Source organism: Rattus norvegicus, chromosome 14 (genome assembly GCF_036323735.1).
Source record: "Rattus norvegicus strain BN/NHsdMcwi chromosome 14, GRCr8, whole genome shotgun sequence".
Lineage (NCBI taxonomy): Eukaryota > Metazoa > Chordata > Mammalia > Rodentia > Muridae > Rattus > Rattus norvegicus.
Window position 1 is genome coordinate 101,138,088 of NC_086032.1, and position 19,436 is coordinate 101,157,523.

General features: G+C 44.8%; 1 protein-coding gene across 5 annotated transcripts in view; it reads right to left on the minus strand.

The window, feature by feature from the left end:
- Commd1 (copper metabolism domain containing 1) overlaps positions 1-19,436 on the minus strand; it is a 104,072-nt gene that overhangs the window by 56,421 nt on the left and 28,215 nt on the right. For 4 of the 5 annotated variants that reach the window (NM_001115022.1, XM_017599129.3, XM_017599130.3 and 1 more), the window contains exon 2: positions 16,189-16,470. The exons of the other annotated variant lie outside the window; for it this stretch is intronic. In NM_001115022.1, the coding sequence (NP_001108494.1) occupies positions 16,189-16,470 (282 nt within the window). The remainder of the gene's footprint in view (positions 1-16,188; positions 16,471-19,436) is intronic. 5 annotated transcript variants of the gene reach the window in all.

A 19,436-nucleotide genomic window follows, 5' to 3' on the forward strand; every position in this document is an offset into this window, starting at 1 on the left:
ACAAATTTTCATCGTAGAAAATAGCACTTATTTGCCGAATGGGTCCCCTAGGAACCCCTAAACAACCTAGGTGGATGCCCAGACCATAGGTTGTTCCCCACAAACTGACAGTGAGGCCCTCCGTCGAAGACTCTAACACGACTCACTGAATATGAGTGTTGAGCTGGTGCCTACACGGAACCTTTACCTGTGTGCCAGCATCTTTAGTAGGGGAGATACTGTGGGAGCTACCAAGAGAGAACAAAACACCAAGTCAGCCACAAACCTTCTACAATGGTGTCCTGCCTGCCAGATACACGGTGGTACAAAGCATGTGACCGGCAGTGACTGCTGTGACCTAAGGCCACCCTACCAGATGGAGCCTGAGCCCACACTGCCTAGGTGACCAAGAACTAAGAGTACATGGACCAGGGATCTATGGTGAAACCAAATAATACTGATCTAAGAGAAAGACTCCTGACGACGCTGCTGTGCTCAGAGGTCAGTGCCTTGCTCATCTCTGAGAAGCTTCCTCTTGCAGCAGACAGGAAAAGCTAGACCCACAGTGAGACATCACACAGGCCCTCGGGACACACAGCTCTAAATGAGATGTTTCCACCAACCCCTCTCCTCAGAGCTCGGGGAACCTCACAGAGGAGGCGGGAAGAGTGTAACAACCAGAGGGGATGGAGGACACAAAGGAAATAAGGCGCTCTAAACCAGGATGAGCGAAGCTCACTGGAACTCACAGACCGAGGCAGCAAGCACAGGGCCTGCAAGGGCTGCACCAGGCCCTCTGTACTTACATTGTTATGTGAAGTGGAAACTTAAGGGTTCTTTGGAAGGTCAGGTGTGTTGGATGGCATTTTGCTGGGGACAAACATATGCAGGACACAGGAGAAAGGATGTTCTGCTAAAGTGAGCACACGAAAGGACACGTGATGAAGGACTCTTTACTAACAACATTGTATTGGTCCGCCTTACACTGCGTAGTTGAGCTGCACTTGTCAGGACTCCACAGAACGAAATGCACCAGACAACTTCCTGTGGTCTGCCTCAGCTTCTTGCTACTTCAGAGGACTCAGGCTGATTGACAGTGACGTTTGAAGGATAGGACTAGATGGACAGTGACGCAAGCTGAGCTTGCCTTGCTGACAGAGCTAGCTGTGCAATGCTTGTGGGTCTCATGTCTTCGATGATCTTCGCTTCCCTGAGAGAGGCACAGCTGAGAACTTCTCCTGGAGTCCCTCCCTGTCCCTCCTGCTGACGTGTGCCAAGGCTGAGGCCTGGCTGTCTCTGCTAGGTCATGCCACCACTGCTATCCCAACTCTACTGAACTGGACTTCTTATATATCCGTGAAGTGTTTACTAGAGGATCAAGCTGCCGATTCCTGCTGACCTGTGAACTAAACTCAATTTCCAGACAACACAGACTGGAGTTGCTCTAAAGAACCTTTCTAAGCAGGTCCGCTCTACCCCCAATGCCCTCCCTCAATATTCTTTCATTCCACTACCTTTGGTGGAGGGGCTACATTTAAGAGCCAACATTAAAAACAGACATTGAAAAATTAAAGTTATAATTATGGCTTCCAGTTTAGTGTTTTTATGGGAGTCCTGAGTGTGTGAATGAGGGGGTCTCTGATGCTTGTGCCTTCTCTTGGGTTCTTTTCTTTCTGTTGGTTTGTCTTATCTAACTTTGAGGTCATAATTTTTGTTTTACCTTATATGGGAGGGGAGGGAAGGAAAACTGCAGTTAGGATGCAATATATAAGAGAAGAATAAAAATTATTTTAAAAATGAATGAATGAATGAGAAAAAGAGAGAGAAAAACAAAACAGACAAACAAACAAATCCTAGCCACAAGGGTAAAGTTAACAGCTGAACCCTCATTTGTACCTCTGCTTGGGGAGGAACATCCATTTTCTCCCACACAGTGCCCCGGGTGTACCAACCGCTCCAGGGCAGGCCTCATGTTCAGGAGTAGCTGACCGACACACACCGGTCTCCACAGTGTTTTGTGTGCTTTTATTTGGTTACAGTTTGGTGGGATTTTGTTTTGTTTTCTGGGTAGTATCTTATTGGTTTGGGGAGGTTTTGTTGTACTGGGTATTTGTTTTTGAGGAAAAACTTAAAGCTGGGTGGCAGGGAGGAGGACAGGATCTGGAAGGACTTGGGAGAAGGAATATGGTCCAAGTACATTTAAATTTTAAAATTGTCTTAAAAAATAAAATTATGAAGTACCTATATATAATTTTACCATGTACAAGGATTTTGTGAACCTTATAAAATGGATTAATGGATTAGTGGGCTTGCTCATTTTACATAATAATTTACATTTTACTATCTATAACGTAAAATTCAGAAATTAATTGTTAGAATTTAGTTTCTCATTCAAATCAACTTAAAATGATATGGCTTTTTGTCCATCAACTGGGAAGCTTGTATGGTGATTCTGAGATGCTCTTGAAATACAGAATATTTTCTAAGTGTTTACTAATTGTAAAGCAGAGGAACACGTACCTACATTACATGAAAGTTTACATTATGATTCTAACACTTCTGCTGTGCGGCAAAGCCGCGCACATATTCCTGGCTTTCCTTTTTACAGAAGGCTGCGCCTTGTTTCAGGGGCTGAGGGCCGTGGTGGAGGTAGCCACTTCTTATCTGTGTCCAAAGACAACAGAGATTAAACTTCTTCCTTCATAAGAACTTCACTTGCTTGGCCCCGCCCTCAGCCGTGGTCAGTTTCCTCTTTTGCCTACTCTGATACTGCAGCTTCTAGAAGGAGCTAACCGGCTACAACTGACTGCTCTGTAAATCATGAATGGAGGAAGGGGGAAAAAGCCACTGGTTTAGTGGGTTGATCTGCTAGTCCTCTGAATTATACTGTCAAATCTATTATAAAGAAAAGAACGTCAATGGATGGAAAATGAACAATATTTGGATTAAGACAGCAAAAACAAGTAAAGCTCAAAAGCTAAAATCAATAGAAGGTAAAAGTAACAAGTCAACCATGCATGGGCTTGGGGTGTAAACGCCCTGCCTGGCACGCAGCCCTGGGCGTGATGCAGGCTGCCATGCAGGAGGGGAGGAAGAAAGGGTCGAGAAAATGGTTATTAATGAATGAGCAGGCCCTAGATCAGAAAGTTATCAGACATATCTGATCCTTCAAGATGACAGCCCTACCCCAGGACGCGATTACAGAGACAAGCTAAACAGCAGGAGATCTAGGGTACACACACGCCAGAGCTCAAGGCTGAGCTGTGTGGTACACACACGCCAGAGCTCAAGGCTGAGCTGTGTGGTACACACACGCCAGAGCTCAAGGCTGAGCACCATGGTACACATCTAACCTGTAACCCGCACCAGGGGCTGAGGCAGAATGATACCCGTTTGAGCAAGCCAAAACAAGAGCTGAGTTTTAAATATGCAAAATTAAGGAAAAGGGTACATACAGCCTTCAAATTTGCTGACAAACTTAACATAGGAGGCCTAAGGCGGAGCAGCGCCTGGAAAGAGACCAGCCGTGCAACAGCAACAAAACGTGGCTTACTTTTAGAAATGTTTGGATTCCCCTATTGCTCACAAAGAAACAAAAATATATTAGATGTAGCAAATATTTCTCAATGCTACAGTCAATTGTACAGAACCATCATCACAATAAAACATGACTTAAAGAATCTATAGGGAAACAAAAGGAGTTTAAAACTTCCCTCACAGCCAATGCAAGCGACAAGAGAAAATTGTATCCGTTATTAAATCAAATTTTACATGGACGGCACAGAAGCCCTCGGAAGTGAAGGAACGACCCAGGCTGAGCTTTGTGCGCCTGAGCATCGTGAGGACGAGCGGACGCCACACTGTGTGTAACTAAGCACCTGTGAGGATGAGCGGACGCCACACTGTGTGTAACTAAGCACCTGTGAGGACGAGCGGACGCCACACTGTGTGTAACTAAGCACCTGTGAGGACGAGCGGACGCCACACTGTGTGTAACTAAGCACCTGTGAGGACGAGCGGAAGCCGCACTGTGTGCGCCTGAGCATCGCGAGGAAGAGCAGACACCGCGCTGTGTGACTGAGCGGTGCGCTGCGGCCTCTGCTCGCTCTTCTCCGCCGCCATTCTTTCCTGAGACACTGGGCAGGATTCCTCTACAATGAAGGCAGAGGAGGAAGGGAACGCCTTGCTTTGAAGGACGAGAGTTCTATTTCTATTTATCCACAACAATGAAAAGAGATTCCGATAGAGTGTGAGACAGGAAGATGGGAAAGGTTAAAAATAAAAGACTTTGGAAAATCAGACAGAAACATTCTTGCTTCTGTCTCAACACTTAAGAGACAAAGACAGAAGGAACTTAAGTTCTGGGCTACACTGTGAGATTCTGCCCCCAGGAATAACAAAAAGACCTGGTCTAAGGTCTTTTCCATTCCCTTTAATTCAATGTACCCAATGTGCTCTGGGCACGAGAGGCTATTCATATAATTCCCATCTTCCTTCTGTTCCTCAGGCTGTGCCCACACACAGACATAGACACTCTGCTGGTTATTGTGATGGCAGTCTGCATTTCAGTAATCTCCTTGATAAATCTAAGAATGCTTATAAAAATCACAAGCTGACACAACCATCAAGAAGAAAGTGGTAGAAGGCCTAGTTTGGACAGCTATGGTGGCATCTGCCTAAAATCCCATCGTGTGGGAGGGAGCAATAGAAGGACCAGGAATTTATGGTCATTCTTGGAAGTTCTAGGCCAGGCTGGGCTACGTAGATATGTGAGACCCTGTCTCAAACAAACAAAACATAAAATGCAAAAGCCTAAATCTGTAAAAACTAGAACAAAAATACAAATAACCAAAACAAAACATAGCATAACTAAGTTGGAAACAAGTAATCTGATGTTCCTATGGTTATCAAAAAGAAAATGGCCGCCCATCCTATAAGCGCATATACAATCCTGGTTTATAACTGGCACCAAGAAGCCTGATACTGCCATTAGCATTCACGATTTCAAGAAGTAATAAGATATTCAAACATAGTACCTACTTTTATGTCCTTTAATATCATTTAAGGCAGATACTGAACAGGCAGATAGACCAGTTAAAATACTCTGTTGCAGAGGACCTGCCTGAATTTGGTTCCAAGCAACCATACTTAGCAGCAACTCACAACTGACTATAATTCCAGCTCAAGGGGGATCCTCTGGTCTCCACAGGCATCTGCACTCCTGTGTACACACCCAGGCGTGCGCGCACACTTGAACATACACACACACACACACACTCAAAAACAAAATAAAGCTTTAAAAACCCACAGTCAATTACAAATATTCTAGGCCTTGTGAAAAAGGAAAAGGAGATGGTATGATAAATTGTATAATAAGGGGAAATTACAAAAACTGACCAACCAAGAAAATACGCAGGAAGGAGAAAAAGAACTGGGTGTTCCTTTCCCTTCCCAGGACATTCATAGGAAGAATATTACTATTCCCTGACATTCTTTCATAACGGTTTGCCACCTTCATTTCAAGTTCACTATACATCAAACCTTACCAGATTCTGAAATTTAATCGCTTGCATCTGGACAAGCAAGAGAAAATTATAACAGGGTCTGTCTTCTTCCACAATGGCCATACATTTGGTCAGTAAATTTAGTTAGACCTAACTTCCAAAAGTTAAACTCAAGTAATTAAAATTTAAAGTGGAGAAAGAGAAAATAGGGCAAACTTTCCATATATAGGGCATTACTAACTAAGAACACCATACATTTTAAAATTCTTTATAATGACATTGAAAATTCCCAAACACGTTTGGTTACAAGAAGTAAAAAATAAAGAAGTTAAAGGAAAACCAGGTGTGATGGCGAATGCCTTTGACCCCAACACCCAGGAGACACAGGCAGGCAGCTCCCTGTGATTTTGAAGCTGACCTGGTCTACATAGAGACTGGACATCCAGGGCTACACAGCGAGATCTTATCTCAAAATGGGGGGAGACAGGGGGCGGGGGGGGGCGGAGAGGACAGCTAACAAAACAGTATGAGATGTGGACATGAACTTGCAAACCATTTAAAAAGAGACATCCCTAGATCTCGCCATATAACAGACTAAAGCGGCTTCTTGAGAGAACGGCAAATTCTTAATCTCTAGCTCACCAAAATATAAGCTATTCTCTGTGCCCAAGGCTCTCCCCTACCACCAGCCAGAACGGAGCTGGGAGATAGCTCAGTTGTTGAGTGGTTACTGCTCTCCCAGATCCCACGCCAGGCAACTCACTACTGCCTGTTAACTCCGGCTTCAGGGAATCCAACACCCTTTTCTGGATTCTTTGAATATCAAATTTACACACATAAACACACACGTGGACACATAATTAAAAATAAAATTAAATATAAAAAAATTAGACCTGGAAATTTTTTACCCAGAGTATAAACAGATTCGTCTAAAATAAACTATAATCATGAATAAAGAAATTTCTAGGTGAATCTTATCGTATGTTAGCGTGGCGGTTCTGAACCTGTCGGTTACAACCCCTTTTGCAGTTGAATGACCCTTTCACAAGGATTGCCTAAGATCATTGAAAAACACAGATATTTACATTATAATTCATAACAGTAGCAAGATTAGTTATAAAGTAGCAACAAAATAAATGTATGGTTGGGGGTAACTGCGCATTAGGAAGGCTGAGACCCACTGTGTTAGGTAATGGAATCTACTGACTTAAACCAATTATTCCACCCCAGCACGGACTGGTCTGAGGGAAAGGCCACTCTAACGATGCTCCCTTGGGTGAGGAGGAAGAACACAAGCTTGCACTCTTTAAAGCTCCGAGAGTTACTTCTATTTCTCTGAGTACCAACTTTGTTATTGAGTTTGTAAGCTGTGCAATTTAAATACATAGATAGGGATGGTTGCCTGAGAAGAGTTCACTAGTCAAAGGTGTAAAAATATCCTCATCAGAGGTTATCCTCCTGGCTTATTTCCCAAGGAAATCCATGAAATTCCAACCCAAACATAAATAAGGCTAAAAATCAATAAAATGACCACTTCCACAGTTACTGTTTCTGAGGCTTTCATAGTGGATGGTGGAAATAAAGTTACAGGCTGCATGAGCGCAGGGAGGATGGAAATAAAGTTACAGGCTGCATGAGCGCAGGGAGGATGGAAATAAAGTTACAGGCTGCAGAGCGCAGGGAGTAGGGCTTTTAGGCACTGCATGGTAGGGGTGGCAATACTGTCATCTCACTGACAGCTCTGCCCTTAAATTGCAATCTAGTCCATTTATTTCCAAGGTTAATTACAGGTCCCAGTCTTCAACTGGGCACTGTAGATCAGGCAGTGCACAAATTATTCTCATTGAATGGGGGAGAGGAAGTGGTGGTTTGAATAAGATCGGCCCCCACAAGCTCATTCTTTTGAAGCTTACTTATCAGGGAGTGGCAGCGCTTGAAAGGGATTAGGAGGTGTGGCCTTGCTGGGTGGATTGAGTCATTGGGGAGGGGTGGCCCAAGCCAGCCCAGTGATTCTCCCCTGCTGCCTGAGACCTGGATGTAGAACTCAGCCTCTCCAGCACCATGTCTGTCTGTGTGCTCCCATGCTTCCAGCTATGCCGACAATGGACGGCCTCAGAAACAGGAAGGCAGCCCCACTTAAATGCTTCCTTTATAAGAGTTGCCAGAGTCGTGGTGTCTGCTCTCAGCTGAGAGCAGTGACTAGGACACCTCTACAAAGCCCAGTGCTCTGAAATGTTAGACTGGGGACACAGCTGGCAAAAGTTAAAGTTTATTCTTGAAATGCAAATGGAGAATAGCAAAAATGCTAATGGGCCAGCATCAGAAGCAGACAAACAGGCAAATCCAGGTTTACACACAGGCAAATGGACTCCAATGCAGTGCAGAGCATAGACTTCCTGTCCATCACCATCTCACATATGGCCCAGAAAAATAAAGTATTATTCTAAAAAATCTTACGTCAGACTTTCCAGGATTTAAACAGAAGACTGAGTTTATTAGTCCAGATGACAAACAAAAGCAAATCTCGAGTATTTTTGCAAGTAGACTTTAAATTAAAAAGTCTGGCGGAGGTAACCCACAGTCGACATTTAGAACCTGTAGAATGCGAGTCCACATTCTATAGGCTACAGTTGTCAAAGAGCACTAGGAAAACTTAGAACTCGCATCTAAGTCTAACTAGTGTGGGACTAGGAAGTCTCTGCCACAAACAGATGGCCACAGGCCAGCTCCAGTGAAGCCACTGTCACTTCCACTTTAAAGAGTTACTTGTTCAGGTGCAGTGGCACGGGCCTTTGATCCGAGCACACAGGAGGCAGATGGCGGCAGACATCTATCTGTAAGTTTGAGTCCTTAGTGTACAGAGCAAGCTCCAGGACAACACAGGGCTACACGGAGAAACCCTATCTCAAAAAGAACAAAAGCAACAGAATCTGTTTTCTTTATGTGTGTATGTCCTCCGTGTCTGAGTACGCACAGTGTGTGCAGGTGCCCGCAGGAGCCAGCAGAGGGCATCAGAGCTCCTGGAGCTGGAGTTACAGACGCTTGCGGATGCCTGCCCACCTAGGTGCTGGGGCTGGCCTGGGTCCTGTGCAAGTGTCTCTCCATCTCCCTCCACAAGTTTATCCTGAAGTTGTAACAGACAATACTTTAAGACAATGTGACCTTCAGAAAAAGTCAATGAACTGGAACATCTGTTGTCTTTTAACTTGAGCAAACAATTACTTATGTGATCTACAGAACAACTAATTTTTTTATCCTCTTCATTTATTAAAAAGAAATCCTAATGCCTACCTTACACGACACTGTTGCAGGGACAATAACGTATATAAAGCAGGATTTAAAGCACAGTGCTAAATATCATCAACTCATGACCGACTGCAGCAGGTAAGATTCATCTGTGCAGCTAACTGAATGTGAATGAAAATATGAATATGAGTCCCTACACCTTTATGGTAAGAAACCACGCTATCTGGACAGTTACACAGTGTCCATAACTCTGGCTCCTTTAACCTCACAGCTGGAGAACCGAGACTCCTCACCCACCACAGGTCACTGTGAGTGACATGTACGTGCACAGGGAGAAAGCCCATGAGCACCCATGCAGCACGTGAGTGGTGGCTGGTGCATGGCTATTACACATTCAGCCCAATGTGAAGCGATGAGCTGGGTCCTGGCCAATGAGAAGCACTCAGAGAGCGCTAATGATGTATCAGTGGTTAGAAGTTAAACTGCGGCACTGCAACAGAGAAAAGGGCTGGTGTGGAAGAAATCAGTCCAAGGGGAAGGAGGACCAGCACACAGAGTTGTTCAAAGTGACCATGCAGAAAAGGAAGGACAGCAAGAGATGGGAGCTGAAATGGGGCTGGGGCTTAATCCCAGCCTCCTCTTCCTGTCCTCCATTCCCGAACATAATTACACTGTGACCCTTAATAGAAAAACCATCTCTTCCACCCCAACAAGCTGACCTCCAGCTTGGCAGTTGCTCTGGATACATTGTCTAACTTGAGGCTGTGTCACAAGCACAGAGTACCAAGCGGGCCATCACATCCTTTGTGGCTGGGTTCCACTCTGCAGCATGCTGACACACGTGCTAACTGCAAAGTTTTCAATGGAAGCAATGAGCCAGCAATTCAAGTAAATACCCATTCCTACACAGTGTAAGGCAGTTCGTAATCCTTTCACAGGAGCTACTTTATGGTTTCCCCTCCAAAGCTTGCTTATTAATTCAATGGTTTTCCCAAAGTCTGTGCCTGTGTCCATTAGCTGAGGAAAAAGTGAGAGGAAGTATGAGCACAGCCCCTTATCAGTGATCACTTAGGACTTTGTTTCCTCATTCACTTCTGCAGGGTATTATCCCTTAAACCGGGCATTCGAGTTTCAAAGAAAAGGGGAGATATATCGGATCCTGTAAAACTCCTATCTTGTGACCAAAAAGATAAATCAGATGCAAACGTACTTCCTGAGCGATTGTGAGAGAGCACGTGAGTTCAATCCCTAGAAACCACATCAAAATGATGGACACACTGGGGCACGCTGAGATCTCAGCACTGGAGCAGCAGAGGCAGGCGGATCCCGGAGTCTGACGGACAGCAACCAGCCTGTCCTACTTGGTGAAATGCAGACCACTGACAGCCCCTTTTTAGAAAGACAAGGTGTATGGAACCAAAGGAACAACAACCAAGGTTAGCCTTAGGCTCACACACACTCATTCTCATATTCTCTCTCTCTCTCTCTCTCTCTCTCTCTCTCTCAACACACACACACACACACACACACACACACACACACACACATACACACACATGCACACACCCTTTCAGTTAATAAAATATAATGGCCAAATATATAGTATACAGGAGTCATAAATGACCAGGAATCTAAAAATAAGATTAAAGGTAACATATGTTTACTTTTACCTTGTTTTAAAGAAGCTAAGTCAATACAAAAAGTTGCCAAGATGGTGGCAAGATGGCTCAGCCAGTAAAGGCAAGTGCCACCAAGACTGGTGACCTGAATTCTGACTCTGAGACCCACAAGGAGGAAAGAGTGTCCTGCTCTCAGCAAGCTGTCCTCTGATCTTCACATTTGAACCCTGGCACATACCCTAACCCCAACTGAATAAATGAATGCAATTTTAAAATGTAAAAAAAGTTCCAAAGAGTAGTGCAGGGAAGTATAGATGAGGATACTGGGTTTCACTGAAATAAAGAACTCTTCATTTCAAAGAACACACAGGGCTTTGTTCAGCAAATACATGCTTTCCTCTGGAGACGTTAGTAAGACCTCATTCGCTCTGGCCAATCTTTGCATAGCAGTGCAGCACAGGTGCAGTCTGAGTCTCCTCCACTGTAGGCTCAAGGCAAAGCACTGCACACACCTCGTGTGCTCAAAAAAATTAAACTAGAGAAGTAAAACGTATGCATGTATGGGCGGTCTGGAGAGATGGCCCGGAAGTTAATAGTGGTAGCTGCTCTTCCAGAGGTCCTGAGTTCAATTCCCAGGCAATCACATGGTGGCTCACAACCATCTCTAATGGGATCTGTGCTTTTTCTGACGTGCAGGTGTACATGCAGGCTGGAGGAGAACCTTATTGTGCTCATCTGTCTGCACAGATGACACAGCAACAGTGCTCACAGGAGCTTGAACAGAGCTCTCCTAAGGAGACGACACAGGACAGGGCAACGTCTCAGCTCTGAACTTACACAGGTCCCAGGAAGCAAGATCTTCAGGAGAATCCACAAAAAAAAAAAACAAACAAAAAAAAAAAAAACAACAACAAAAAAAAAAAACCCTGAAGTTCTTCTTGACTGAACCAATGCAAAATATCTGCATAACTTCCCAGGGACACAACTGTGAACTATGGGGGCCAGGGCTGTCGATCACTGGTTGAGAACTTACCTAGCATTTGGGAGACTTGGGACTTAGCTGCAGTACTGCAAATGAAACACAGCAAAGTGCACTGTACAGTATATTTAGGTGTAGGCTATCATCATGTTATAAAAATTCATTGGGGTAGTCATAACATTATTAATCTTGTAGGCATTCTGTTTAGATGAAAAAGGTCTTAGGTCTAGCTTCACTTTTAGCAGAACACAAGAAAATTAAAGTAGTGGCTCTAACAGATTTAAGTTCGAATATAAACTTCATCCCAGACTGGTAGGATGGCTCAGCAGGAAAGGGGGCTTGCTGCCAAGTCTGATGACCTGAGTTTGAGTCTCAGGATCCACATGGTAGAAAAAGAGCACTGACTTTGCATATTTGTCCTCTGACCTCCACATGCACACTGTGATGCAAGGCTAACTTCTTAGCCTGGCTGTAAGTTTTGTCTCCAAGACCTTCCTGAGGTTGGCACCTTCCTGCCATTCGATACTCAGATCAGCCTTTCCTACCCAACCTAAAGCAGCAGCCCTTGTCTGAGACGGAGTTCAGCAGCCGTGAGTCTCAGGGCCTTCAGGTGAGCCTGATACACAGAGGCAAGGAGGATCCCAGCCCTCGCCTGCCCGCTTCTGCTTGTCTGTTTTTTGTTTTTTCTTTTTTCTTTTTCTTTTTTCTTTTCGGAGCTGGGGACCGAACCCAGGGCCTTGCGCTTGCTAGGCAAGCGCTCTACCACTGAGCTAAATCCCCAACCCCCCCTCTTCTGCTTGTCTTGGCTCTTCTGCCTACCTCCAACTGCCTGACGTTGGGAATGGGAGAAATAACATGCACAGCGATGAGAAGGGACGGGCTCCCTCCGGGCTCCCTCCAGGAGCCTTTCCTCCGTCACTGGCAAAAGTGAGGAGGAGCACGGTAAAAGCAGGGGATTTAGTACACGCTCAGAGAGCTGACTCTGTCTGTAGTGACTCCTTCGTTTGTAAGTGTGCACTCTGGATCAGAAGGTTGAAGTTATCAGAAAAAAAAATCAGATGCAAATGAGTCTTGAAGCCCACAGCATAATATGCAAATCACTTACCAGGAAGCCAAGTGGGAGGAGACCTGAGGCTCTGCTTCACCAAGGATGGAATTACAGGCCGTACATCTGAGAAGCCACTGTTTTTCATGTTTATTTTATGTGTGTGAGTATTTTGCACTCATGTACATCTGTGCACCACGTGTGTGCCTGGTGCTCTCCGAGGCAAGAAGATGATCCCCTAGAACTGGAGTTACCGACAGTTGCCACCATCTGGGGATTGGAAATCAAACCTGAGTCCTCTGGAAGAGCAGGCAGTGCCTTAACCACTAGCCTGTCTCTCTAGCCCTAAGAAGCCATCCTGAAAAGACCCCTGCTAAGTCGGCGGCAGTGAAATCTAGAGGCAAGCCCCCTCCCTTCTGTAAATTATCAAATATATTTTTAGTTTACTCTGGAAATCCACAGCAAGTGTCACAGGGCTGGGGACTGCACAGAGAGAGGCCTCACACCTGTTCCCAAAAGAGAGGCTACATGTGCACACCATACTACATTTGTTTCTCTGCTCCTTCGAAACTTACTCTAATTGAAGAGGTGACTGTTTTAATTGGCTTATGCTATCGTCATAGTGACCTATCCAAGTAGCCTATAACAACAGCTGCTTGGAAGCAGAGGGAGGGCCACAAGTTCAAGGCCCATCTGAGCTCACAGAAGGTTAAGGCAAGCTTAGGCAGCTTTCTGACATTCTAGCTCAAAAACAGAAATGACAAAAGAAGGGATGGCTGGGTGGCTGGGTGGCTGGGTGGCTGGGTGCTTGCCTAGCATGTATGTCCTGGGTTCAGTTCCCGATATCACAAAAGCAGATATAAAGTATGAGATGTATGAAAAACAATGAAAAGACAGAGAAGAAGGAGAAGTTATTTAAGTTAGAGGTACAGAAAATATATTTGACAAAATTACAAGAGACATTTCCCAGATATGGGGAAGAGATGACTACCCAGATACAGAAGTATTCAGAAACCACGCCAAACCACATGTGCTACAGTTCAACATCACACTTACAGAAAAAAGAGCAATGAGAATCATAGGGGAAAATGTCAGATCATATACAACAGCAAATCCATCAGAATAACAGCAGATTTTCTCTGACAAATCTAGAGGCTGGGGGAAGTGATGGCCCATTTCAAGCTCTGAGAACCAATGGCCAGTCTAGATTGCTGTATTCAGAAGTATTCTTCACAATTGCAGAGGGAGAAAATTCCCTGATAAATACAGGCTGTGGAATTCATTACCACTGATCCACAAGTACAGAAGCCACTGGAAGGAATCCTACACACTGAAGAAGACACAATGGCGTTCAGGAGACGTGGGGGACAATGGTGGTGCATGCCTTTAGTCCCAGCGCTCAGGAGAGAGAGGCAGGTAGATCTCTGGGTCTGAGGCTAGCCTGGTCTAGAGAGCCAGTTCCAGGACAACCAGGGCTTCCCAGAAACCCTGTCTTGGAAAACAAAAGCAAAAACAAAACAAAAGGGCGCTGCTGAGAAAGGCAAGGAGACTTTTGTTGACAAGTGTGCCCGGTGCCGTACTGCGGGGAGGGTGGCAGCACACTGGACAAGTCCCCACGCTCTGTTGGACAGAAGGCTCCTCTGGCCAACGCTCTCGTTTACACAGTTGACAACAAGTACAAAAGGCTCATCTGTTGCTCTATAGGGAACTGGTTACTCAGAAACAAGAAAAGCCTTGTGCTTGAGAAAGTTATTCTCTGAAGTACAACACATTGTAGCACAATCAAAGCAACATATTCCTGGAATTTAAGTTTGTAATGCACACTCTCATCCTTTTCACCTACTTAAATGAAAAACATGTTCGTATCTCACTGTGTGGCCATATTTATAGAATTCTGGAATGTGCTGCTGGAATAAAACGTATAAAGTTTAACAAGAAGTGAAAATATTTGTTGTACTTTATATAAAATTCTATATCGCATATACATTTATTTTTATTAGATAAATATTTTATAGTATGAAAAGGGAAAGAAACGCCTAGAACCAAGTGGAAAGACAGCATACTGAAGCATTGGGATGTAACACAGGCAGTGCTAAGCGGGAGTGTGGCCGAGAGAGCCGGCGCACTGACATCAGGTTGGTCCTCAGAATGACATCACTGACACGCTCTAAACTGATGTAAAGAGTCAGATGTAAATCATGTGATTTACTGAACACGGTAAATAACTTCAGATTCGACTATTCTGGTCTGTGTGTCGAGGCTTCCTGCCTTTGACTGCACGGCTTATAAACTATTGTAATAAAATCAGAAAGGCACATTATAATCCTAGTTTGAGAAGTATCAGGGAAATACTAGGTTAAAGAACTGCTATAATAATTTCCTAAGATTCTTACAACAGATGTGTGTGTTCTCATATCCTGAGCACATGTTAAGTACTTAAAGACAACATGAAATAGAGTAGATTCCTCCCGACAGGCTCCGCGACTGAAGATTTAACCAACCACAACACAAGATACTACCACAAATATCTATACCTAGCATGTACTGACTTTTTTTTGTCATTATTCAGCATAATAGTGTACATAGAATTTACACTGCTTTAGGAAGTATAAGTAATCTAGAATTATTGAAAATAAAGGAGGGTATATGTAAACTACATGCAAATGCTACAGTTTTATGAAAAGGATTAGGCCTGGGTTTTGGTATCTGTGAAGGGCATGGTGTCCTAAAACCAATCTTCTGAGAGATACAGAAGGATGTGTACACTCACCATTGCCAGACTAAAAAGTGAACGGCCTGTGTGTATACCACACAGACTCCAAGTCTAACGGCTAATCCTTTCCTCACTCTCCTCACTGCCCTGTGTTGACTTTGTACCGGGGGGAAGGGCAGGCACATTTCTGTAGACCGTAAGGATTGACTGACCTGACTTCACTATCAAATAAACCCAAACCCATTAACGCTACAATTAACACTGTTCTAAACTAAACAAATAAAAGGCATTCTAATTTTCTTAATTAACAAAAAGCCTTACATTAAAGTCAATATTAAAGGGGGGGAAAAAACCCTAAAGAATAGCATCTGTGAAGAAACCAGCCAGCTAAAGAGACTGTGCTTATCATGAGAAAGGAAATGCATTTCCAGTAGAGGGTATAATGAAAGCCCTTATTTGATTATTTATCAAAAATAAATGTGATTAACTCAGTGGTCTGGATAGTCTCTAATTACCAGTTTCTTACCCCTTTTCCCTGCTCCAAAAAACGTAAGCCAGGTCACCGGAAGTGGACTTTAGCAGGTGCCTGCAGCAGGAGTTGGATCGCTTTAGGAAAAGCCGCACGGACACTAAACCACCTGTTCTAAGCACGGGAGACTCCAACGGTAAGCAGCACTGCCTCATCAATAATCGAGATCCGGCTGAAAAATATCTGAGAGCCTAAGGCCAGAGGTGGTGCACGGAGTCTTCAGGAACAACACATTGATATTAAGAGATTAGGATTTATCTCTCCCATCCCGGAACACTACCCAGATAACAGGACAGGAAGGCTCTCTTCTGCACTGGCTAACCTCAGCGTCTGCTCTCGGTGTCTTTCTCATGCCTGGGAGACTGCGGTCACAACTGTCCCACCCTGCCCGTTGGTGACAACCGCAAGGCTGCTTTCTAGACTCTGTAACCGAAAACACCAACAGGATTCTACCTCTGAAAGTGATTTTAGGATTACCTCTGCAAACACAGTTAAATAAAAGTAAACTAAGTGTGTGGATCAATAATGAGTAATAAAAACACAGTTTACAAAGGGAGATTGACGTTAGACTCACCCGTCCACTTCTCCCAAATTCCAGCTCTATTATGGCAACAGGGCTGTGTATTTGAGTTGAGTGCCGTGACTGGGACTTGCCGTCCACTCTCCAGCGCAGGCCCCGAAGCCCGTTGTCCCAGCGGCTCTGGCTCATGAGGCTCTCTCGGATTTTTGTCTTATGGCTCTTCCAAAACTTGGAGATGACTGCAGCTTGTTCACTGGTGATGCCGCCTTGCTTCTTGGTTTGAGCGGTCAGGAATGCCTCTAACTGGTTGAAATCCATGTCTGCAGATGCAATAGACTATAAAGATAACAGAAAAAGCAATAGATCTGAACTTGGTACATAACTACGCAAAAGCCGCCTAGCTACAGAATATATTTTGATTGAACTTAATCACGACTACGCTCTCAAAAAGGCCACCAAGTGCTGTGGGATTAGAATAGGTATGGTCCCCATAGATTCATGTGTTTGAATGTTTGGTCCATGGGAAGGGGCTAAGGAGGTGTGGCCTTGTTAGAGGAAGTTATGTCACTGTGGGGGCGGGCTTTGAGGTCTCCAATGCTCAAGCTACGCCCAGTGTGGTACACAGTCTCTTGCTGTGGATCAAGATGTAGAACTCTTGGCTCCTCCAGCACCATGCTTCCTGCCATGATGATAATGGACTGAACCAATGAGTCTGTGAGCCAGCCCCAATTAAATGTTGTCCTTTATAAGAGCTGCTTTGGTCACAGTGTCTCTTCACAGCAATGGAACCCTAGTGAAGACAAGTGAACGATGATTATAATACAAATGCAAAAAATACTCCCCTTCCAAATACTGGAAATTCTCTATCAAAGCTGGAATATAACTTTAGATATCCATTTTCAGGGGACTTAAAGAGACGGCTTAAAGATCAACAGCACTTGCTGTTCTTGCCAAGGTTCAGGTTCAGCTCCCAGCATGCACATGGCAGCTCCTAACTGTCCATAACTCCAGTTCAGGGGACCTGGGGCCCTCTTCTGACCTCCACAGACACCAAACATGCACAGGATGCACATAAATACACACAGGCAAAATATTCATACATATAAAATAAATAAATCCAATTCTTTTTTTTATTTTAAACTTTTTTTAAAGATTTATTCATTTATTATATACAAGTACAGTGTAGCTGTCTTCAGACACACCAGAAGAGGGCATCGGATCTCTTTACAGATGGTTGTGAGCCACCATGTGGTTGCTGGGAATTGAACTCGGGACCTCTGGAAGAGCAGTCGTGCTCTAAACCGCTGAGCCATCTCTCCAGCCACCAATAAATCCAATTCTTAAAATATCCAATTATTAAAAAATCCATATTCTTAAAATATGGAAAAATAAAAATTATTCTAAACAAAAAGTTAAAAAAAAAAACCAAACAGTTCTCTGATAAAACCTTACACCACTCCTCGTCAATAGGCCTGGTCTGACATGCTACTGGGGTACCATGAGTGATCCATTGGAGCGTAAATGTTGTTAAACGGGTATGGCACTTGAACTCCGCAGCCTGTTTCAGTCATGCAGGGAACCACTACTACTCTGACACTGTGTGCTAACTTACACTTTACCTAACTGCCATTTAAGGTAGGCTCTCCAGGCTAGCATTCAAGCTAACACAGTAACTAAATGTATCAGTTTGATATTTTCTCAACATTGACACAATCTCCAGTCATCTGAGAGGGACCACAACTGAGTGGAGAAAGTGTCTCCATCAGGCTGGCTAGTGTGCAGCCTGTGGGACAGTTTCTAGACTGATGATAGATGTGGGCGGGGTGGGCGCCGCCCACTTGTGGGGTTCAACCCCTGGGCGGGTGGCTGGGTTGTCTAAGAAAGCAGCTGGGTTCGCTGAGGAGGAGCCAGTAAGCAGCTTCCTCCAGGGTCTGTGTCCAGGTTCGTGGTGGGCTTTCCTCAGTCCACTGACGATGGGCTGGAACCTATGAGCCAAGTTAACCCTTTCCTCCCCAGGTTTCTTACAGCCATGGTGTTTTGCCATAGCAACAGAAGCCAAACTAAGATGCTAAGTATATTAATTATAAAATAAAGAATCTTAAGTTTGCACAACACTCCATGTTCAAAGAATTTTCACATCTATCAGGATTTTTTTTTAAGATTTATTTATTTCATGTATGTGGACACACTGTCGCTGTCTTCAGATGCACCAGAAGAGGCCATCGGATCCCACTGCAGATGGGAAGTGAACTCAGGGCCTCTGGAAGAGCAGTCAGTGCTCTTAACTGCTGAGCCACCTCTCCAGCCCCCTATCATTTGATTCTTTTATTGATTCTTTGTGGATTTCACATCACGCACCCCAACTGCACTCATTTCCCAGCCTTCCGTATCTACCCCTCCACCCTTGCAACCTTCCCCACAAAGCACCTCGCCATGGAAGCTGCAGTTTGTCATGGTGTGTCACACAGTCACACACTCTTTTATCCAAACAGCTCTACTTGCAAACGCTCTTTACAATGAGTCATTGGCCTTGGCCTGGTTTGAGGCCTCTGGTTTCTGCTATACAAATACTAGAATGTCACCAAGACTCCTCTGGGATAGTCTACTTTTGCCCTGAGTCATGGAGGTCCTGCAGCTTTGTTTCTGCAGGACCAGATCCTTCACACATTCCAGCAGCTCATAGATAGGGTAGATGCTGGGGTGGACCAGCTCAAAGCCCTGGATCTGGGCCTAAGTGGTAGCTAAATTGATCAGCCTGTCAGCTCTCCCACACCCACACCAGCAGAGCTGACTCTCCTGCTGGCCAGACAAGGCTCAGGGCCAGCTCTCCCCTGGTTGGTGGGGCCAGCTCTCCCGTGCATGCGGGCAGGGCGCCACTGTGTGGTGGCAGATCAGCATGGCCTCTGATGGTAGCACAGGCCCCTGCTGTGGCAGGACCCAGACGCAGATGTGGCCCTGAGGAGCACAGGCCCAGAGGTCATCATGGTCTCAGGTGGCAGTGCAGGCCTCTCTCACATCAGGCTGTTCCTCACCACCAGCCTGTTTCCAGTTCTCTCTTCATTGTGTACTAACTTCTTACCTTCTCTGTCGCTCCCATCTCTCCAATGATATATACTTGCTCATTGCAATGGCGCCCACTGGGCCCACACTGCCCAGGATTGGAGGGGTGTGGCTGTCTGCCATGCCGCACAGCCTGGACATCTTTTACTTCTCCTGAAACTCATATTCTATTTCCCATTTCACAGACAAGGTAGTCAGACGCAGTAAGAAGTACTGACCACAGAAAGCCACCGACTTTCGTA